General features: G+C 41.6%; 1 protein-coding gene across 10 annotated transcripts in view; it reads right to left on the bottom strand.

Annotated features, from left to right (window-relative positions):
* The window catches only part of agrn (agrin), a 225,728-nt gene that overhangs the window by 49,126 nt on the left and 152,146 nt on the right, over positions 1-24,456 (bottom strand). For 9 of the 10 annotated variants that reach the window (XM_058643975.1, XM_058643978.1, XM_058643977.1 and 6 more), the window contains 6 exons: positions 23,049-23,255; positions 13,434-13,655; positions 6,768-6,965; positions 6,355-6,555; positions 1,389-1,531; positions 1,023-1,128 (listed from right to left, as the gene is read on the bottom strand). In XM_058643975.1, coding sequence (XP_058499958.1) covers positions 1,023-1,128; positions 1,389-1,531; positions 6,355-6,555; positions 6,768-6,965; positions 13,434-13,655; positions 23,049-23,255 — 1,077 coding nt within the window. The remainder of the gene's footprint in view (positions 1-1,022; positions 1,129-1,388; positions 1,532-6,354; positions 6,556-6,767; positions 6,966-13,433; positions 13,656-23,048; positions 23,256-24,456) is intronic. The other variant, XM_058643982.1, reaches the window with a different exon arrangement.

Raw genomic sequence — 24,456 nt, 5'->3', positions numbered from 1 at the left:
GGTTTGAGGTGCTATACCAGGCAAACACTGTTGGCACAATATCCAAAACACTCTCTATACTTTTTAATTTGTTTCTTTTACTTAGAAACTTTATTGAGAGTTAGCACAAGGTCAAATTAAGTTTTTCCTTAACTAGCTAATGTGGAATGTGAAATTTCCAAACATCACTAACAAGTTTCTCTTTTATTGTTTTTTTTTGCATTAGCCAATAAGAGAGGAGAGCCCAGAGGTCTCGTACCAATAGAGAGCTCCACAAAAAAAGATTGATTAACCACGGATGGTAGAGGAGCGTGACAGTCAGTGCCCAAGGAGGTCAGATTAGGAAGGAGAAGAATCTGGAGGGATGTGTGAAAACAGCGACAGCTCCCTCATTCTCACTTTTTCTTTAACTCTCTCCATCCTCCTCTCTTTTAGACCCACAGGGAATCAAAAAGGCTGGAATGATCACACAAAATCCCTTAAGTGCATTTTGCTCTGCTCTCCAGCCTGAGCTAGTATCAGAGGCGAAAAGCTTGGGAGGAAGAACTAACCTTTACCACTCAACTGCTGATCTGACAACTGTTCTGCCTGATAGATGGCATTCATTTACATGCAGCAAGTGTTTTTTTCCCCCTTCTTTTTTAAGTAAGTGGGTAAAATGGCATCCCAAGGGTGAGGAAACAAGCTTGTGAGCACAAGTTTAAGGGTTTAAATTGTCAGTTGTTTAAAGTATCTGGCAAGGAAAAGTGAATCATTATTTTTATCAGTACATAAGGGCCTGGGAGAAAGATACTGAACTCTTAAATGCTTATTTTACCACCAAACTTCTTTAGTACATTTACTCATGGCTCCAGTGATCACACTGCAGAGGCAGCCGCGGCAGCTGTGATGTCAGAGACTTGCATCGTCTGCAGACTATTACTACCCCATCAGTGGATGAAATGAGTGGAGAAATGTGATGTCAATGACAATGAGTCTTGGTGAGGGTGCTTCTGTGCAATGACATCAACTGGTGTAATGGTGTAATGGTGTAATGTACCGACCTGCACATGGTCCCTGATTCTGAATCAACAAGTGCTCTTGTTTCTCACATCTGGCCTTCTTCAGCTCACACTCGTTGCTGTAGTTCCTCCCATCTGAGCCACAAACCTACAAAAATAATCACAGAGATGTCAAAAGAAATGAGAAAAATGCTGCTTATTAAGCTCTGGGGAAAAAAAGGTGAAAGTTGTCTTGTCTGTGTGTCCATGAGTAAAAATATCCTGTATCTTTGACATGATATAATGTAGCTGCAGCTATTACAGTATACATAATAGATGTGTGTTCCAATCTGAGTCGTTAATATGAGGACAGATTGCACCGATAAAGGAAATTGAAATTAAAATGAGTGGTGCGTGGAGGATTCCTACCAGCTTGTCAGGCACACTTTGGCAAGTAAAGTCACAGACGCAACGGTCCTCCTCTGCATCCTCATCCCATGAGCCTCCAAACACGCGACAGCGGTCCTGCTCACAGCTCTCCACGCCTGAGCCTGAACCCCCTGAGCCGCAGTCTGCATCAGACACAATAAATACACAAAATCATTAATCAAACATTCAAGCACACAAGGGAGATGCCGCTTTATCAGTACTATATCAGATGCAATGTGTCCTAGTTGCATTTGTCTGTAAGTCCATGTTTATGTACTCGGAGCAACACAAAGTTTGGATCATTTACATTTCTCTCACACTGGTTGTAAAGAGGGAACTAAAAGCACCGCTGGTAGAACATGATAATGACCCAACACTAGCGAGGGTGGGAGAATGTCTACATAAATTAGGAACAACATCTCTGCACTACCACAGAGGCATCCTTTTCATTTCAATTAAATCAGCAGTGGGGGGGGGGGCTCCTTTCTGGGTGCCTGCTCTCTAATATGAGAATTCACCTAATTGCAAAGCGTTCAGTGGAATCTAATTACCTCAAGGGAGTTTATAGAAAGTTGTTACAGCAAATATTCAACTGCAACTCAGACAGACAGGCTTTCTATTTGTTTTAAAGTATACTTGTAATGTTACAGGTAAAAAAGGTAGTTAACATTAATCACTAATCACTGACCAGGATTTCTTCCAGATCTGGTGGTGGCTAGTCGTGGTTGTTAAAAGCTCCCTGCACAGTTGAAAGGTGTATCTTTTCCTCTGCTTCTCTACTCTTAGGGCTCATTCATCTCTATTGATGCACCACTTCTAATGGTGAAATCCATGTGCGTCGTGATGGGAGTGCCACTTAGCATAACCCATCTCCGAAAGCAGATTATGAAGCAGGTCATGGTGCAGGGGAGAGGCTGTGGCCAATTAAGCTCTGGCCTGTCCTGTGATAAACGCCATCAGCAATAGGCTGTGACGGCTCTGAGTGATCGATACAGTGGTGTGGGTTGGATGGATCGACGAGGCACTATGCAACGATACATTACATTAGTTATACAACAAAGGAACTGGAGCTTTGTGTACAAGGCCGCATTCTCCGCAAACATCAGAGCCTATTACAGATTCGCTCCATCTCCATTTTAAACTAACACAACCACTAACCTCTAACCAACCCTAATACTTTTGTTTTGATGTGGTTGTTACAGCCTATCAATCGAGAAGTGCTGTCCGAATGTTAAATATACCACTTTGTGATGAGGCTAATGTGCTGGTTAATTGTTTTCTGCTGCCACACACACACACACACACACACACGCATTATCAGTGGTATTAAAGTTCTGATGTCATTTGAAAAGGAGAAGTCAGCGGACTTCCACACAGATCAGAAATAAGAGCTAAGACTCTCAGCTGGCCAACTGAGGCAGCTCAGCAAGACACAGTCAAAGGGAGATGCAGGAATAGCAAATTCATATTCTGCTCAGGCCCCTCAACAGAGACATGATAAATAAATAAAAGAGGTAAGACATTAGAATGGAATAAATAAAAATGAAGGGAGGAGAGGGTTCCTAATTAGCGGTTGCTCTTTCATGTGCTCACCACCCGCACTGCCTGTGAACCTTTCAATTAATACATCCCCTACTCCCATTCAGCCAATCATGTCAGAAGCCAGAGTCTGTTTAGTCAAGGAAGCTCCATTAAGAAGTCATAATTCATTGGCACAGAGTAGAAAGGAAATGAATAGCATAAGATTCATGTTCATAAAAGAATGAGGGGGGAAAAAATCGTTACAAGAATTTGACAGTGGAAATAATAGAAGGAATGAAGGGAGAAGGTGGTCGTCAATGCTGCCTGTAAGGCTGTGTCTGAGGAAACAGAAAGAGAAGAAGAAACAGAGGAGTGGTAAAAATGTATCTAATGGACTGAAACCTGAAGTAAACCAGATTAGCCACAACACCATCCTCACAGTTAGGATTGTAAACTCAGAGATTAATCTGAAAACAAATCCCTCCTGATTGTGGCACGTGCCATGGTGAAGATCAAAAAACAGATGCCCTGTGACACGATTTGCCTTTTTTTTCACTCCGTCCATCAGTCTCTCGTATCAACCGACCAAATAAACGTTTCCATAGTGATAGAGAGGTATGGATCTCCACGTTTGGTGAGGCGAGGGAATGGAAGGCTCCCGGAGATGGCAATGGTGGGAGAAACGATCCTTTGTTGCCTCAACAGAAGGTTACAAGCCCTGTGATGGATGGACCATGCAGGCAAAATCTGCTGATCTCACTCCACAGAGCTCTTGCTCCGCCCAGCCACACACTTTTTCGTGTCTTCAGGCCCCTTCCATTTTTTTCCAGAGGTCGCTTTATTTGATCGGTTCGATACAAGGAGCAGGGCACCGACTGTGCATCACTGTGTGATCCTGGGCTCATAATCTTGTTTATTAAATGTCTATTCAATTAAAAAAGGGCTGGAAACCCCTGTAGGTGATACACTACTCTCAGTTGCCACTTTGTCAGTGTCGAGAAAAGGAGCTGAGGCCAGGCCTACCCGAGTGTGAAATTAAACAGGTGATAAATTTCCCTGTATGGCCAACAGTGGGAACACTGTCGTTTTTCATTACCACTAAATAAAAGGCAGAAGAAAACAACTTCCATTTTAATGCCACGCACCCCCTCCCTCCCAACCTGACTAATGAGGATGGTTTTTAAGTCAAGTAAGAGAATACATAAGAGAATTAATCACATGTTCACTTCCTCTCCTGGCTTATCTTAGATATGAAGTATGGACTGGGTGTTTGTGCACACTGGTGCTACAGAGCTTTGTGCTGTCAACACAATAAAGCCACAAAATACAGTCTTTAGTATTACAGTTTGTGACAGGATGCTGTAGTACACAACATATATATATATATACTCCTAATTTTGCCAAAACCGACCCTACAAACATCTAAGCAGCATAGAATATCTCAACAACAAATTGTTTTTTTTGTTTTTTTTCATGGAATGTAGCTGAATTGAAGTATCCCACGGCTAAACACAGTTATTTCAACTTGATTTTGATCGTTTTACAATCACACCAGACTTCCTGTGGAGGGTGTGCTTCAGATTCTGAAAGGACTGCGGACACAGACAGTGGAAAAAAACCCACATGACTAGTGGACACCCCTAGGGTGAAATTTATTGATTTCAGACGATCCCATCTCCACTCATATGTGTGAAAGCCTTGGTGCCCCTTTTGTCGAGAGGCACAATTTTGATGGAGGAGAGTGCAAAATGGAGGGAGACATGAGTGGGTGGGTTGGCAGGGAGCAAAAAAAGGAAAAAAAAAAGATTCTATTGTGTAAGCCCAATAGTTTCTCTGAATCAAAATGAGCAAGTGATGGAAACAGGGAGGATGCTCAGAGACAGTATGAGAGGGAATAAAACAGAAAAACTAAGCCATCAGGCATCACAAGCAAAGTGATGCCTTTGGGTAGGTGGAGGAGAGCATTTCTGCCTGATAACAGACAACAAAAGACAATGAGGACAGAGTGTGTGGATGTATGTGTGTGTGTATACTGACAGTAAGTGTGAATCACGGTCATACAGTCTCATGTTTCCTCATGCTTCACATACAAAAAAGGTCACTTGTCTCCGTCAATGAAATGGTGTTAAATCGACCACAAGAAGCTTTGGCGGCGCCATTCGGCTCCCAGGCCTGGGGCCAATGTGACAGACAATGGTGGAGGGAAAAAAAATGAAACGCAAGAAACACCCCCGGCTAGCAATCAAAAAGGAAGTGAATTCCTCTCATCTCCTTTTGCTGTGTCCTCCATCTACCCCCTCTTTTCTCCTCTCCAGCCATCCCTCCTGCTGGCAGGTGTAATCTGCTCTCCTTCACACCTTGTCAGAGGATGACTATGTTCGCCGTAAGGACCCATAAGCCACAGGGGAACTGGCATTGCTGCCGTCTCTGCATGACAACCAGCGGTTGGCATGCTGTTCCCTCCAGAGTTGTGCCCAAGACGGGCTGAGTGAGGGACTGTGATGCTGCCTTGGTCTGTCGCAGCGCAGATCAAGATATGATATGATTTGCACGGTGAATTAGATCTCATTTATTCACAACGTAGAGGAGCGACAGCGCTACAGGCGTAGAAATCAGGGACGCTCATATTAAATGCCATCGGTCACACACTTTAAAGCATAATTAGATTTAAAGGCTCGATGAAATACATGACATAAATCCTCTAATATAAGCTGGTGATCAATAACTGTGACAACAGCTCCTAATGAAAGCCAAGGAAAATTACTTGCACTATCAACACTCAGATGGTGTGAATTCTCAACAATGTATATATGTGATACTGTAACTTAATAACCCTCTGTTTGTTGTCATGTATTAGATATAGTGTGAAAGTTATTCTGATAATGTGACAATTCAGAATAATTAAATGTATCTTTATCTGTGACAGGTGATGATTTATTGAGATGACATGGAAAAAAAAATAAAGGAAGCATCGACTTCCATGAAAAACATACAGCAGCTACAGCTAATGTAAGTATAAGTGTAAGTATAAGTATGGGTTTATGTGCTGTCGGGGTAAATAAATAAAGAATCTGGCATCTATCTCGCCTCAGTTTACAGCAGCTGAAGGAGCGGAGTAGGAGATGCACTGATAAACAAACAAACAGGCAGGCAAAGCATGAAGATCATCATCTCTGAAACGTACAGCTGACCTGAACTTAATCAGCCAGAAGTAATTTTAGTTCCTATAACAGTTTTTTCCCTCCTCCGTGGCCACGCAGTGTGACTTTCCCTTCATCATTTGCTGTGTTAGTCTGATGGCACCTTGCTGGCGGCATATGCAACCACTATGAAATCCACAGATGACGGAATACCATACTACACAGGTCAGTTGATAAACATAATTACCCCATTTCAATGGCCGAATGGTTAACATAATTACACCATTTTAAAGTCTGTTCCGTACCTTCGTCACAGCTGCCAGGCTTTGCCACATCAACTCTCTTCTTCTGCATGCAGGACGACAACTGGAGTTCACACTTGTTGTCGTAGGTGGTGCCATCACTGCCGCACACAGGTGAGAAGGCCTCACCGAAGCACTGTGGGCACTCACACTTACTCTGAACACAGCGGGCGCCCCAGGCACAAACAGTGCTGCCACATGTTTCTGTATCACACACAGAAGAGAGTCGAGTCAAACCATGATGTGTCGAGGCAAAAAAAAGGGAAAATATTCAAAATTCACAACTTAAAATGCATAAAAAATGCATTAAAATGTATCCTACAAGTTTGTTAACTCCTGTCACTTTTATTAGTCATTTGATGAGGTTGAAAAATGAGAGCATAACACAACAGATATATCACATATGCGTTACTTACTGCACTCTCCTTGGCTGACCACTTGCAGGTCCATCTGTTCTTTGCAGGCCCGCACGTGCAGCTCACACTCGCTGTTGTAGGTGATGCCGTCACTGCCACACACGGGCTGGTGGGACTCCACACACTCTGATGAACACACACACTGCCCACTCTGGAAATCGCAAATTGCCCCAAAAGAGCAGTTGGCACAAGACGCATCTATAAGGAGAGAAAGAAGAAGGTGAGGGCGAAGTCACTGTTACCGTCTGTGTGTACAAGTTTCATGTTAGCGTTTTTTTGGGTGAGCATGAAAATAGGTCCAATATATTTCATATAATTAATGAAAAATTATAAATGTTAATAATAAAGATGAAGAAGATGAAAATGCATCGTTTTCTAATACTAAAAAAGCAAATGTTAAAAATTCTCAGAGTGCACAATATAGCCAATGGCCATAGCAAAATTAAACAGTAAACATTATTTTGTATTTTCTTTATGACTAGCAATAGCTGGTGTCGTGCTTAATGCACTTAAGCTGTACAAACACAGGAAGTGCAGAGATGCACTGGAAAGTTTCCATTCTTAGCATAGGACTCCACTTTAAGCTGACTGAATCAATTTCAAACACTTCAGAAAGTCACACACCTGCCTGTTACCATTTTCCATGGTTCACATGCATGTGGGAGCTAAAGAACAAGCCATGAAATTTAAAAAAAAAATCTCCAAAGATAGAATTCTACTGAGGCACCGATCTGAGGGAGAGGATAAAAAAAGAGAGCTACAAAAGCCCGGGAAAGTTCCCAGGAGCAGCTCCATCACTGAAGGAACCACCCCAAACTACTTTTATTTCAAGAGCTGAAACTGTATCACTGAACACAAAGTGCTTCAGAGGTTCTCTGCAAAAACAGAGGAGTCTGCCAGAAGGACAACCAGCTCTGCAGCACTCCATCAAGCGGGGATTGATGGGAGTGTGGCGACAACTGAAAGTACACCTGAGAAAAAGCCTCATGACAGTAAGGCTGCACTTTTCCAAACAACATTTACAGGATCCCGAAAGCATAAAGGAAAAGATCATCTTGTCCAATGAGATATGAATTAACTATCTTAATTTAAACTGGTGTGCCTGGTGACCAGGTACTGCCAGATACCACTCATCATCACCTGGCATCCAGTCCTTTTTAGAAGTAGTGGTGCCAGCATCATCTTTTAGAGAAGCTTCTGAGTCAGAAGAACGAGTCAGAAATACGAAATAAATGTCTTACTTTTCAGGTTGTATTCATTGCTTTCCTGTCTAATTAAAACTGTGCTATTTTACACAGAGCAAAGTTATTGGGCAAATTATTATCTGCAATTGTTCTGCCTTAAGACACCCAAAACATTGCTGGTTAAATGATGGTGAATTCGCTTGGATCATCTCAGGGAACAGCAAAGCAGGATTAGACACATTCATGGTAGGAAACGAATGAGAAAGTAAATGCAAGGCCTCAAAGTGAGACACAGCGAGCAGTAGATGCACCTCTTCCTCTGACACCAATTACCCTGGGAGGAGTGCATTAGCACAGCTCACTATCACATTCAATTAAGGGCAGGCAAATACCCGCTGCTGATTTCGCACTAATTGAGAGAGGCGAGGCTGGCTGCTGGAACCTTCCACATTATTAATCTGTTTATTACTCTTTTAGAGTCTTTAGTTTCATTCATCTCTCCATCTAGCGCTGACATCCACTCCCTTCTTGGATTAACAGCCTTGACTGTGAAGTGAATAAGCAATTGACTGTATATTAGCATAATGACAAATTTCTATGTAGTCAATCCTGAGCACTAAAATGAGGAGTGGAGCATGCATGATCAATGTTTCCCCAAAATCCAAGTTGTATTTCTGTTCTGGGCCAGTTATTCATGGTTTGGCCGCGGTCAATTAACCATAATTATGGCAAATTTTAAAGTGAAAGCATGCAATGATATTTTCAACAATAATATGCTTTGTGGTTTTGGGACATTGCCTGAATGCACAAAGTCAGATCCATAAAAATTTGGCAAGGGCTTCCTGTGACAGAATAAATAAATAAAAATATGTGTGTCTTTGAAATGGGGGGAGGGTGTTGTGGTTTCTCTGTAGTTGCTGCAGTTATAAATCAGGAATTGGCGATAGTGAGTGTTGTCCTTTATCAGGCACCGCATTCTGATAGCAGCCTCGCTTCTTTATCAGCTCTTGGCCCTCGCACCTGGCTCTCCACACTGCCTGATCCTCCAGACAGCGTGCATCACAAACCGACAGAAATGGAGTGGAGCTTCAGTTCAAAGGCAGGAAAGAGGGAGAATTATTACTCATAATATAAAGATGTTCACTTTCTGTCATCTTATTCAAAAATGTCCACCAATGCCAGAATCTTTTCAGCCGACAGAAAATATAAGGGCTTTTCATTCTCGGTCTAATTAAATCTAGAACCAACTTTGTCCAAAAATATCAGTTTGAAAAGTACATGAAAATATGTAACACCATTATACAGACATAGCAAACGGACACCGCTGTGTGAGAACAATTACAGCTGTTTCTAGCTTTGAGTTCACATTTCAACCCCGATCAGTGAGAGTGAATATTTGTGCACCATTCCTTACAAGCCTGACATATCTGGCAATATAGCAAATTAAATGAATGCTGTTTTGGGGGACAAACCATTTTAGTACTTGACAATACAACAATAATTTCATTTAACACACACTGTGATCTAGAATATAGCTTTCATTAACTATGAACATTTAAAATGTCTTGGAAGTCTTAATTTATCAGAGTTTATTAGTGCGATGGCTGCAAATAGTTTTTGCCAGTTTTGACTAAGAGAATTTGAACTTTGAGTGAGAGGAGTATCATCCAGCAATATAAACTGACCTCTCTTACTGTCAAATACACAAAATCCAAAATGCTTCACAATGAGTAGTTTGAAAGAGGCCTCAGTGGTGCTCTCTGTATATTTTTAATGGACCTGCTCTATCTCAGGGGGGGCCATTTCTATAGTAACCACTAACTGCAGGTGCCTCAAAGAGCTAATTCAGATCAGCAGATTAGACTGCTCACAAGTGAAAATATGTAACCTTTGTGTAACAGAGGCTGTAATGTATTAATGACATTCCATTTCACAATAGTTTGTTTAAAGCAAAAGCCAGTCACTGAGTGACAAATTACAATGTCACAGCACTTCACGCACTGATGCTGTTACACCACCTGTTAAGCAGTGGTCATTGTTTCTGTTGTGCTGAATCGTTTAATTTTTGCAATTTATGCCCTAATTTTCAAACTTTTTTCTTAATATTCGGACATTCTATTAAAACTTGAAAATCATTTCTAAATTTCTAATTTATTCCATTCCAATGCAGCATGCCAGACTGGTTACAGCTTGAGCAGAAGGCAGCAATCCCAGAATTTCCTCAGAAATGTAGTTACACATTATTTTAAGTAACTGCATGATGTACTTGAATAATATTCTACAGCATACTGCGTGACAGGATAACACAAACATGGTATTAAATAATGTGGTGTGGTGCCATGTCACCTTTTTATGCTGAATTTAGCCACAGTCCAACTGAAGTCTCCAAAGCTGCAATTGTGATGTTGTGTCTGATGTTGGTTCTTGAACTGTGACAGTCTCTGGTGTTGCGTTTGATGGCACTGTTTATAGCTTTGCAAGTGACTATGAGGGACAGAGCCAGGTTGGTATGAAAAGTGGCCTTAAAAGCATAAAGGATTAAGTCACTGAAGAGAAAAGAACAAAAACATATAGCAAAGGCACTAGCTTTTCAGTGTTTTGTTGATATCCTTGCTGGGAAAACTCTGAATTGTGGCTGAGGCGGCCTGGGTGGAATATTACCTCAGGATTAAGCAGAAAAAAGTAGGCTGGTTTGTGTTTTGAAGGCTTGTGAACATGCCTGGATGATAACAACTCCCCTGTCGATGCCTGCCTGGCCGACAAACTATTAACTCTGCCCCCACTTTCTCCGTTCCTCCTCATCTTATTTACTTCAATCTTCTTGCCTGCCTCCATTTATTACTTTCCCCACCCTTCTCCCTCTGCCCTCGCTCTACTGTCTCTCTCCAACCACTCTCAGACCGCTGATGTGACCTATATTTCTTAGTCAGCTGTGTATATCATTTCCAACACCTGGAGCTGCAATGACTAATCAACCTTTGATTGATTGCAAAATTAATTGCTAACTATTTTGATAATCAATTAATCAGTTTAAGTGTTTTAAAAAAAAAAGTTAAAACAAGCTTTCTGATTCTGACACTATTGTTATTTCCTTTTTTTTTTTTTTTCTTAAATGATTCTAGCATGTTTGCTCTCATCTATCTGGCTAAAGCTGTACAATTGATATCCAGCTGGGGAATCTATTAACTGAGTTTACCTCCCCCAGCCCACCTTACAAGGTCACCTAGCAATCAAACAAGTGAAAAAAAAATCTCAGAGTAATAACAAATGTCACTCATATCGCTGCTGGGTTGCACCTGAGTCATATAGATAATGACAATTTTTCCAGCCCTGAGGGACGGAAATGAAATTACAGTTGGGCCCATGAGCCAAAGTTAAATACACATTCACACACAGTTATGCAGAGTGCAGTGTTTTGTTTTTTTTGTTTAGATTGTGGCACCTGCCTTCTCTACGCTCCCTGCTGTAAATCCAACAGCTTACACATTATCGTGCATTTGGATGGAGATAAACAACAGAGCCAACAATAAAAGCATTTGAGGGCTACTTGAAAATTATGTATGAAAACATAAATTTAATGCTGCAGAAAAAAACAAACCCTAAAGCATTAAAATGTGACATAAAACAATGTTAATTATACGTTAATGTAACTACCTGGGTGTCACAGAGAAGTCTTATGCACCACTTTCTTCTACTGCCTTTTCTGCCAACTTTCAGTTGGACCACCACTTCAATACAGCATTTTTCTACTCAAACACATATCACTGGTGGCAATAGCTTGTGATAACTAAGCGAGATAAAAGTCAGTCAGTTGTAGTGCTGAATAAAGTCTTGTAAAGATGTGCAAACAGCACAGAAATAACCTGCATAATCATTGTCATCATTCCTCTGCTGGCTCGAGACTGGCAAGCTAGTGCCTCATGATTTTATGGCACCATTGCATTGATGCAGGCCTGTTCCTCTGGGAGCTAAAAACCATTCATAGAGCTAGATTACAGACAGGGCCTTCTACTCCACCAGCTCTCTGCCTCCGCTTTTTAAAATAAAGACTATTCATTACTGCAGAAGGATCCTAGGATGACAGACCTGCCATCTACCTGCAGTACAGCATACAAAATTGAGTCTGCACCCCTGCCCAACGACTAAACACGCTCTTGCTCCATTTCCTGTTGGCATGCATCCTCATGTGCTATATTTTGATTTAGAAAAGGCTGAGAGGGAAAGGACAGATGCAATACATGAAGTGGCAGGGAGGAAAAACACGTCTGTGTAGGACCTCTTCAACAACAAAATCTGTCACCGACGCCATACTCAATGAAACTCACCACTTACCTTAAAGCCTGTCATCCACTCACTACAAAAAAATAAATGCACTACTTATCTTCTGAAACTATCCGAATAGCTTGACTATACAAACTCTACCCATAAACTGCTTGTAGACTTTAGAGTACAATTTCATACCAGGCTAAAGAGCGACGGATTCATCTGTATTGATCGTTCCGTGAACAGCTCAGCTCATCCATAAATACAGCACCACAGAGGCCAACTCTCCTTTTCCTTTTCATTGTCTTAAAATATGAGAACTGAGTGAATGATGATGTAACTGACAAAGTCGGGCCAAGAGGATAATAACCACTGTACTTCTGTGTGTGTGTGTGTGTGAATTTGTGTAAAAAGTGAATTGACCAAGTACAAATATAAATTCAAGGTAAAAGTGGTCATGCAAGATGATATGAAGCCATTAGGAGTATTCATAAAAGCTTTAAAATCAGCCCAAATGGGATGTGTGCTTGCATAGTGGAACGTATTTTTTTACCACTTGAAGCTCTGCTGTCACTGGTTTACTAATGACTAGCTGATACTCCGACAAAGCCAAGTGACTCATGTAGGCAATTACAGGCGAGAATCCGCTGCACTTTCTTTCTCCATGAGAAAAGTGCATCTTCACTTAAAGGTCAAAACAAGCAAATTGGAGTTGTGGTGCTGGTACGGGAAAGCTAAAGCAGAGCAGGAGGGAAGGGATGAAGAAATTCTTTAAAGCTGTAGTGTGTAACCCATGGTGATTTTTGTTGTTGCTGTTATTAATTAGCACAGAAGCAGGTGGGGACAAGAAGAATTGATCCTGTCAAACGGCTCAACGACTGCATTTTTAGAGCAGTACAATTCACTTCTGAAACTTCTGGTAGGCTTCTTTGTGTTCTCAGTCATACTCTATACTGAGAAACACAGAGAGAAAAAGATACACACTATAGTGTTAAGGGATTTGTTTTGACTCACACATAAATAACTCCATACATATTGTTACCACCTGTGAGCTGTGGCTCTTTTTCATAGTGAATTCACGACTGCACTGTAAGTCATAGTATCGTCTCATGTGACTGTATAATAACGATGATCATTTTAAACAGGATGAAAATAACAGATAGGTCTTAGCATACTTCATATGTGTAGTTCTGTAGTGTTTCATTGAGCTGAAACTTACTGCAGGGTCCTTTGTGCTGGATGCGGATGTCCTTCTGAAGGGCACAGCCCATCGCTCGCATCTCACATGGGCTGCCGTAGCTATGGCCATCGATTCCGCACACCGGGTCGTGTGTTTGCGGGCAAGCTTCTGGGCACTCGCACACTGGCTCATTGTTCTTGACCACGCACATCGCCCCGTGTTCGCACACCTTGTCCAAGCATGGGCTCGGTACATTGAGATCTGAAGGTCGATCAACCCAAGAGACAGAAAGCAAAGTTAGACACTCATGGTAGCTGTGAAGCTGGAAAAACTTAAAGTAGAAGTTGGAGAAAGGTCTGGGGCCGGAAAAGGGCAAAGGTGATCGGGAGGTAAGTCAAGAGTATAGCTACATGGTGGACTGATGGTTTGTGTTAGAAAGGGTTGAGGGAGGAGAAGGGACACAGGAGAAGTGATACAATGAAATATGCAACACAGCCCTATTCCTATAACACCTCAGCTTCCTATGTCATTTCCATGCCTGGTATATTCTGATTCTTTGAAGACTCCGACAAATCCGGTGGCATGAAGACAGTGGATAAAAAAACATGTTCCTGTGGCAAAATAGGAAAGAAGCAACCTACAAAGAATGGTTTGAGAGCCTTTCTTTTTTTTTCTCCAAGCAGGTAAACAGCTGGATTAATTGACAGACCCAATGTACCCCTTCAAAGGGTGCCATTTGCATCTCAGTGAGTGCCACTGGTTCTGCTAAAGCTGGTTGAACTGACATGAAGGAGCAAGAAAGGGGGAGGGGGAGGATGACAGTTTGGAAGAGAGAGAGAGAGAGCGAGAGAAAGAAACAAAGCTAGAAGAAAAAAGAGCCTTCTGCTTAATAATTCACAAAATGGCAAGCTCCTAGGCAGAGGCAGATATGAAAGTTGAACATCACACAGAGGTGTCTGCTTCAGTCTCTTCCTCTCATGCTCTACTGCCAGCATGACTTTATTAAAACCAGGACTAGATTTTACACATATGATCATCAGTTGTAGTGCTTGCTGCGAGAATATAACCTCAATTGATGAGGAGAGAAAAGAAACCTGAAAAAACTCTATGAACAATAGCTTTTCACCCCATCTCAATATATTGGTAATGGTTTCATGTGTCACTGAACACATAACGTGGTATTTTGACTAAAACAAGGTGCCAAAATGAGTATGGAGAACATAAAAATGGAGGCCTTGAGATTTGATTCTGTGCAATCTCTGGAATCAAGAGCAAGCACGATACGACAATCTAATCCACAGGGATTCTTATTTGGGAAATGCAAGTGGGAAAAATGACTCAGCTAAATGCAGAACGTCTAAAGAATAATAATAAAAAAAGAGTTACCTCTTACAACAAAAGTCAAACAAAACTTCCTTCTCTTGTCTGCTCTACATGGAGATGGGTGGGGTGCTGTCATGGAAACTGGCCCTTGTAATGATGCCACCCATGGTGCCATCATTATTGTGACCATTATGGGATTAGATTGCATCACAGGGGGGCCAAGTTCAGCATGCTCGGAGCCCCATGATTCATTTATCAGTTTAGAAGCTTCTCTACATAAAGCACTAATGTTGGAGGTAAATTATCCACTGATAACACAGACTGAGGTAATTAGCTTGTTTCTTTCTAATTAAATTGACAACAAGTGCAGCCTATATGAGACATAAGGATCAATACTGATATTAAATAACACAATTGATTGTATTGATTCTCTACTAACTACTACTGCTTTTCCCAATAAACTGTGGCTATATTTAAACAAATCTTGATCAAAGACACAGGGTTTCCATTTCTGAAACGTGAATGTTTCAGAATGGAGGGTGGAACACAGTTATTGATTTCTGTGTTTGGATGCCAAGCTGCTGTTTCAAAAGAGCTTGGAGGTGCCACATAAATATGTAAGCTATTCATTGCTGCTTCATTTGGCACAGCTTCAAAAACAATTGATTCCTCCAGATCTTTTTCAACACCTCCTGTGCGTGCGTGTGTGTGTGTGTGTGTGTGTGTGTGTGTCTTTGTGGGTTTAACACTTAAAGGCTTGTGGTCGGAGCTTAACTGTACAACCTTGGCCTCCATAAAAGTTCAGCAGCCCAAGGACGGGCTCCTACAACACAGCTGCAGTCTCTGATAACGCCTTTGTCTCTCATTGTCTTTGTTTCACACACATAAAGAAAGATGAAAGAACTGGCCCCAAAACTCATTTTTTTTATCATTCTTTACCTCGAGAGGGCAAAATTTCTGCCTGATTTATTAAGTGAAGAGGGTGTAACAGAAAAGGAGACAAAATTCTCCAAGTGTAAAAATCTTTTGACACAGTTAAAAACTAAGCTGTCTTTTTTTAGTCTCTCTTGGATGCTAGCAGAAGCTTTGAAATGGCAGCCTGTCACTACTCAGGCTTGTGGGATGGTGTTCACAGGCCTGTTCCAGCGCTCTCTCTCTCTCTCTCTCTCTCTCTCTCTCTCTCTCTCTTTATCCCTGGTCTTCTCAAAAACGCTTGCATAACACTATGTATAAAAGGTGGACATAGTCTTTCAGTTTGAAGACAACAACGTCTCGATATGTGCGATTTGACTGGCGTCATGTCGGTATTTGAAAGGCAGTTCACAGATGTCAGGCACCATGTTCTATTTATTAAGAAGACCTGAACCTAGTGACTGATTTAAGTGAGAATTAGGCAAATTCTTCCATAGACCAAACACTCTTCTGGGTGTTCCGAGTCGCCCCTGGTGGCTAACTGCTCCTCCTGCCGTCCTACTTTCTAAACTTCACTTTTCAAACCAGAGGGCTCATCACTTTTTATATAGAGTCTACTCTGGCAGCTGGAGGAAAAAAAAACAGCAGTAAATAAATATATAAATACATGAAATATAAATGAATAATTCTGTCTAATCAAGGATTCTGCTTGGCTGGTGTGTACTCGGCTCTGTTTCTGTACCACCACACTCAGAGAACTTTACATTCTAGCTGTCACCTCAGTCTGTATCCTCTCAGTGGCTGTGTACATTTTCTATTTTAATTAGTGTGGTGTTTTAAGAGCATGGCGCAGCTTCAGTACTCAGAGGGGATTACTTCAGGCTGGGCCACTTTGGGTCAACTCTTCACAGTAGAGGTCCAGGTTGGTCAGGTCCAACACTGAGAGGACATGTTACTCTGATGTTCTGATATCTCTCTGCCAGAAGTATCACAACTGCCCACTGAGTGGTGTTATCTGATTCCGTGAATAAAGCAGCGAGGACGTGACAGGGTAACAACCCCTTGTTAGGTTGGTGTGATGGCGCAGTGTGCTCCGGGAGGACTCGGTAAGAAGGCACACACTGTTAACCCGACGTAACGTGTTGGTGAAATGCTGGGAGATTATTTTGGCTGGAGCTTCCTCCCATCTCTGTTCAGCTCATACATATGCTAATTGGACTTTTCCCCTTGGGTCCACGTGCAATTCCAAATCACTCCCCGTATTATGCAGGGCAGTGAATCAGTGTAATCCAGGTGATGCTTGCAATAGCCAACTGGCAGGAAGATCACCTACAACGGCAATTCATTATAACACAGGACACCAATGGGGCACAACCAATCTGCGATAAGCCCCGCCTCCTATTTTCTTCACCTGCAGGCCTTTGATCTGACTCCCTTTTCCTCCCTCACATTAAAAACATTTATGTATCATATTAGTCAAGGGAAAAGGAGGTGCAGGGGGAAAAAGAGAGGCTATATTAGCATACAGCAAAAGGCATACCCACAGGCTGTCTCTGTCTACCGGTGAATACATAATATCATATGTTCAGGGTAAGTTGGCACTTCTTTGTGCGTTTACACCCAAGAACGTGCCGCTGAGACAACTTTAAAAAAGGTAGGCAAAGTAGAAAGCCAAGTAGGTATTCCTGATCTTGTGACATGTTTCTTTCAGAGGTGACATGACATCCAAACATTGTTTGTTTAATCCGGAGACGCGATTCTGTCCTTGGGTTGTGTCAGAAAACAAGTAAATGATGAAAAAGCTCAATGTTTATTGAATCTCCAAAGGAGTCAAGAGCAACAGCTTGGAGAAGGGCTCAGAGGAAACACGGAATGAAATGAAAAATGCATCAATTGAAAACACTGCGTGGATGATCACAGGCCACTGGTGCGAAACACCCACAATGCCTTGAGTCACTTCTGGCACCACTTTGACCCACATCTCTGTACGATTTCTCCATGATGACAGCCTGCAGGCAACACTAAGTGGACCAATGGTCCCTGGCCGCTGTCAATAAGGCTCCCACAGCAATTCTTCTAATTAACTTGATTAGGAAAAGTATCTCTGACGATCTCAGGCTGACGACTCCAGCACCACCAGTGTTTGTGAGTCCAATCACTGCAGCTGCATGTCAGCGTGCAGGCAGAGATGCTCATCAAATAAACATGCAAATGATAAAATATTCGGCACAGAAACTTGACACCTAAGGTGACTGATTTTCCCTTTCTGCCTTGCAGAGCTCTTTGTCAATGACAATGTGTGTGCCGCTGAGTGATTTTGTGTTAACCTCCGAAGGCGACAGCCGACACTTTTCTAACTGGTGCAAGTTTTTTCTGGGCTTGCAATCACACAAACATACACACACACATTCAGCTGTACACACATGGAATGACAAAAGAGCTGTGAATAAATTTGAGTCTGCTACTACCTTTCATTTGTTCACTCCCAGTTTGTCCCCAAATTATTTCCTTTTCTTTTGTATGATTTCACAGAATTATTGTCCTCCTCTATGCCACACTTGCTTCTTTATGAAAGGCCTAACTACCAATTTAGACACTCCAGTCTACTTTGTATTCTTCTAATACCAGACCTTTACGTCAACAAGCTCCAGGGAGTTACGGTGAGCCACTTCACACTGTACTACTGAATATGCAATTAAATAGCTCGACCTGGGCACAATGTGAGCTGTGATACAACCTGGACTAAAACTGACAACATCTATTTTCATTGTAAACATATTCACTCTCTCTTTTGTGAAGATAACAGATTAAAAAAAACAAAAACAAAACAGTGTTATTGTGAGATTATTTTGATTGAGCCTCTCAGTGTAAGTCTGGCTGAAGTCTTCACAACGACTCATGGTCTCTTTACAACTGCACACCCATGTTGGGTAATGTTTTGGCTTTTAATATCAAATTAGATTTGGTCTAAGTAGCTTCAGGTTACTGAGGACACCACTGTCAAATGCTTACAAACACATACTCTGCAGGAAATACTCCACACACATTAGTGCGTCAGACAAAGGTGTGTCAAATTCAGCATGTCACAGAAATTTACTTTCTGCTTTTATTACTTCATTTTGCATAAGGTAAAGGATTCAGTTATTCAAACTATAGCTGAATAACTGAATCCTACACTTCACTCGTTGATCTTTACACGATACAGTGGAAAGAATGAACGCCTTTGAAATCATTAGGGTGACGACATACATTCGGTGCCTGGTCCTTCAACTGCACAGTGGCAAAACAGTTATCACAGTTCTACCACAATAGCTCTTTCTCTGCACACAAGTTGTTGTGTAGTTTGTGGTAGCAGCCTGCTGTGCTGGCAGGCCCTGGAGGAGTGAGCAAATACAAGATGTAATCGCTTCAGTCTAAAAATATTCTTTGTGCGACGCGCTATGAGGTGTTTAATCAGGAACTCTTGTAAGGATTTACTATCAAATTAACCACATCAGAAATCTGCACAGGTTTTAATCAAACACTAATTGATGGCAGTTTGTGTTGAAATAATGTTTTATAATCCATTTTTGTTTTTACCGTTTTTATTGTGCATCTTGTGGAATCGCAAAATGGCTAACGCTGTGAAGTCGGGATGGAAATCACAACACAATCAATCATCATAATGGTGAACAACAAAAAAAGTGATCGTATTTTTATTATAACAGTGGAGGAGCTGCATCTCATTGGACTCCAGCTCAGACTCCAGCACTGTGGACATACCCGCCCGCTTTCTTCCCAGCATCCCGCCTTACTTCACTTCTCGGAAGTCCTTCATCCGATATCTTAAAGATCTGTGACTCTGCCCAGATACGAGTCATTCAGTTAATGCAACGTGTTGCTTACATGTCCAAACTGAAAAGCTCCAGATATCAATCACACTGGACAGTGGTCAGGACATGACAATCTGCATGACAATCTCTTTGTGAGCGCGAGTACTGACAGGGATCGGGGGGAGAGGGAGGTGTGTGCATGACGAGATTTACGGCAATGTCAAAACCAGGGAATTTTATCTGTTTGACAGCTGGCAGGACAATCGATCACACTGGCCCATGCACCAGTCAGCCAATGAAACACGAGGACAGATCATGATTTATCAAGTAATGATAATTTAATATATCAAATGCTTCAGACTTATGAGAATTTTTTTGCCTCAAGTCTGTGTGTGTGTGTGTGCGTGCGTGCGCATGTTTGTATACACTTTGATGACGCACTTCCCATTGTGCAGTTTTTGACAATACCATTCACTGTGAGAGCACAAGCACAATGGAAGAGTTATGTATAAAGCCTGTGTCTGTGTGTTCTTGTGTGTGTGATCAATGGAGGCTATTGACTGAACTCTGACAAGTGAGTATTTTCAAAGACAGGAAAACACACACACACACACAGTGCATACCTCCAACATGTTATCTAATAAGTCTATAAGTTCTATGAGGCAGTGCTTTTTTGAGTCAGCCGTAGAAAATAAACTTCAAAAGAATACGAGAGACAAACAGAAATAAAGTTCACACACGCACGCACACACAAACACAGACACTTTGCATGCATATCATCTGTCTGACTAACCTAACAGTCTCAATGGGCACCTGCTTACCTCTTTTGATGTTTAATTAAAACTGAATCGAGTGGGGGAGGGGGGGGGGGGGGCGAGGTTCGTGACTATCTGTTTTGAAAAATATGCAAATGTAAATAAAAATGCACATTAAAGAAACATGCTACCAGTCCCTGACGGCTGGCTGCAATCCGCAGGGGAAGAGCAGAAGGATGAGGAGAGAGGAGAAAGTATATTAATACTGCATATATTACTCAACCAATGAGGCAGGAGATAGACCTATTCAACAGAAATACTTAAATTGAGCAAAACACATAAGTGCTCACATTGCCATCCCCTTCAGCGCTCAACAAACAATTCTTTGGTTCGTACGAAGTGTGCGCATCATAACGCCACACTGCAACTAGACTGCAAAACTAAATACGTCTATGGTGAATTGACTAATTGCTTTGAGTGTCATGTTTACCTAAGTGGAGCTGGAGCTGATTAAAAACCCATGTCTACTGCAGTCGAATGCAGTCGTCATTTGACCCAGGAGTGAATGCCTGGCCGTTTCTAATTCCATTGCAGACAATAGCCAGATGTTACTAGAGGGGTTTTTGACCAGTGGAAAAGGGAATTTATACCAGACTCTGTTGGCTGAATAACACTAATGAAGACTGACACCTTCTGATGCTAACAACTGGACACACTTTTGGTTTTCAGGAGAGATCTGTCTCACCTGCGTCAAAACAATGATGACAATGTGGGCAGAAACCTTTATGCAAGAAAACCTCAGTCGCTCAGATCAGTCAATAATGTGGGTAGTTAGGATACACACACACACACACACACACACGCACAGGTGTGTGTGTACATTTACATCAATCTGGACTATGGATTTATTATGTCACTGAAGACTCTATCTGCTGTTTTCACACACTTCAGTGTGTACAGCCTTTGATTCTGTTTCAACAAAATGTCCCACTAAATCAAAACTCGTTACTCATTACAATTTCAAAGTTGCTGCTTTTTCATTTGTTTTTGTTTATAATAATAATAATTATGTACAATACAGCACACCTAAGCTTAGGACCAGTTATGGTTGTGACAAGTAAATTAGATTAAAGAATTAAAACTAATTAGGAAGGGATTTATTGAGGTGAAAGGAGCTGAACATTAATTGCTGGTCTGCCACTGCTGTCTCTTGTCTGTCTGAGTCTCCTTTCTTTTCTGCTTGGGCAAATAAAGCCTTAATAAATGGCATTGGATTTAACGTGTGTCTTGCAGAAAAGCCCTATAAGATGCAGAGAAATGCTTACAGTTACTTTTCTTGCTGACTATAACGGCAAACATCACTGGCTGTAGATGATATCAGCAGAAGCTAATAAAAATAACCATCATAAGTATCTGGTCCAAATTCCCACTATTTAACTCTCGGCTGTTCTCTACTCTTTGCAGTTAATATGCTCTCCGCCATCCAGAGTTTATACAATAGCATCAAATGAAATGATCCTTCTGATGTGGTTACATCAATTTTAAGATCCTAGGTTCTTGCAGTTAAACTATGAGGCATGTAATTCCAGTAATTTGAGCTTAACAACTCACTCCAGAAAGTAGCAGGAGAAAACTATTGTGTGAAAAGGAAAATAATACACTCTATTTATTCAGTTTGTCAAACACATAGCTAATCAATATTTCATTTCTGTTGCTGCATTTCTTATTTTTAGGTTACAGTTTGTATCCTACGTACACTAGCTCTGAAACTGTTCTCAGTCGGCTAAATTTGTTGAAGTTGAATAGATGTTTTTACTAGAGTCATGTTAAGCAGCTCAAATGTAAGTCTAAAAGGCTTGGATGTAGGGCATTCAAATAAGTTTGACAAAAAGCAGTAGAACTCCAACTCTAGTGCAGCGTTCATGGTCAGGAAACGGTAAAAACATTCATCAAGCAGATGCAGGCGTTTGTGAGACAGTCCTGATGATGGAAAGGGGCATGCGAGACAGCATGCACAAAGACAGGAGTCAGGTGTGGAACAGGGGGAGGAGGCTCCTTTTTTGTTAGACGGGGAATAAAACACAGAGGGTTTGGAGAGAGGAAGACTTCCCCGACCTCATGGTTCACGTCTTTGCAGGAGGGTAAACAGAAGGAAGAGACATTAATGACACAGAGACACAAAACCACCGAGAGGAAGAAATGGCAGCAGAGATACAAGACCCCTCCTGTTAGGTCCACATGGAGAGAGAGTGAGGGAGGAAGAGCTTCACCCCCTCTGTATCTGCCTGATGAGGTCGCCCACGGGGTGACCCCACTTTTCACCTGCAGCCAGACAGCCGGGAAGACGGCCACACGGACAAAGACAGACAGACAGACTGATTGACGCACTGAAACAAGAAAGAATAGTTTTTTATACAGGAAAGAGCAACAGACAAGGACAAAGACGGACGGCGGAGGAAAGAAAAAGATAAAGAGCCACCACAGTGGTGGACTAGTGAAGGAGTAGGAGACATGAAATATGAAGGTGGGTTTTCAGTTTGGGTGTGGGTTTCTGAGGTGGAGTTATGAAGCACGAGGATGAGGTGATGAATGTGAAGTGAACGTGTCAAGTGGAAGAAGGCACATGTGTCCTGGTCCCTCCCCCACAACCCCACCCAACCACCCCACATCCATTTTCAGAAGGCATTTCTGAACCGTTCCAGACATTTATAATAAAGTTGAAACATAAATACGATGAAAAAACGTTGTATATATACATTAGGCAGAAAGGCAGAGCGGGATCGAGAGTGTACAACATTAGCCCCATGGCAGCCTTGATCCCTTTCACCCCCCCATCCTTCATCTCCACTCACCACAGGGCCCTGTGTGCCTGATGGGGATGAGACTCCTCCTCACACACTCGGCCTTGCGTCGCATGCAGTCGTTGGTGTAGGTGTGGCTGTCCTTGCCGCATATGGGTTTGTAGGTGCCGTCACAATGTATGGGATCGCAGGAGCAGCGGGCGTTCAGCTGCTCCACCAGACACACTGCGTTGAAGAGACACTCCTCCTTACACTCCTCTGAAAATGTAGAAGGGTAAACGGGTGAGTCCAGACCATCTTTCAATCATCTGTGACTCCTACAACTACTCCAGTTACCGTAACTGTAATGTTTAGTTAAAAGTGTATTCAAAAGCCCCTAATGCATAGAATAAGGACTCAAATATAATGTGCGACACTGATAAGGCTTTTTAGAGCGATATGCACGTGGTAATTTTCTAACGCTGTGATAGATCAACATAGAGGAAAGGGCAACAGAAGTCATCAGCAAGTGTAAAAAAAAAAAAAAAATTAACATTTCAGGATAGTCGAGCTCTGACAAAGAGCTGATTGTTCTTCCTGTCGTGTGTCACAGCTGGTTCATGCATGGGGAAATAAATCCTTTTTCATCCAAACAGTAATTACATGTTAGAGTGGACTGATGTCACAGACAGTGTGTGTGTTAAAAGCTTTCCTTTCAGCAGAAGTTAAGCCTTTTGTTAACAAAGCATCAGAATTCCTTTTTTTTGTAATTCTCAAGAGCCTGTTTATGACTACATGAATCAAAAATAATACAGACAGATATGAAACTTGTCCGAACAAAAGACATAATTGTTTATTGGTTCATGCTTTCATTCAAAAACATTAGGAGAAATCTGTGTTTTACCTAATTCCTCTGCAGGAAGAAGAAAAAACTAACATCAAGAAAGTACTTCATTTTACATTTATATTAAAATAATATAAAATATAACCTTATTAGTCATGGAAAGCAAACCAGAACCCGTAGCACTGTGAAGTGAGAGTTAATAACCTTGTGGCTGCTGTTGGTCTCTGGTGATGTAACCCATGACAACTTATTGAGGATCAGGTTTGCTTTGCTGTCATCTAACTTTAATAAATTTCCATATAACTTTAATAATCTGTGGAACTCAAGGAATTAATTTGAGGGTGATGTTAAAGTCTAAAGTACCATGTCTGTTTCGTTTTTGACTCAGTAAGCAGAAACTGCAGAATTAATAAAAAAGACATACTGGTAATATTAAATGGAAAATTTGGCATTGAAGTGAGAAAATCCAATTTGAAGCAGGCCTCTGTTCTGGAGGCGCTCACCAGGCTTCACATTTATTTCATTCCTGATCAGTGGATCAAATTTGTACAGCAATTCAATTGCTCCTTCTCTTTTCTTTAAAGCCTGCCATGTCACACTTAATTACATCGCTGCAGTGTCTGAGTGAGAGGGCTA

This window comes from Solea solea, chromosome 11 (genome assembly GCF_958295425.1).
Source record: "Solea solea chromosome 11, fSolSol10.1, whole genome shotgun sequence".
Taxonomy (NCBI): Eukaryota; Metazoa; Chordata; class Actinopteri; order Pleuronectiformes; family Soleidae; genus Solea; species Solea solea.
The sequence above is the reverse complement of the archived record's forward strand: the minus strand, read 5'-3'. Positions and strand labels throughout refer to the sequence as shown.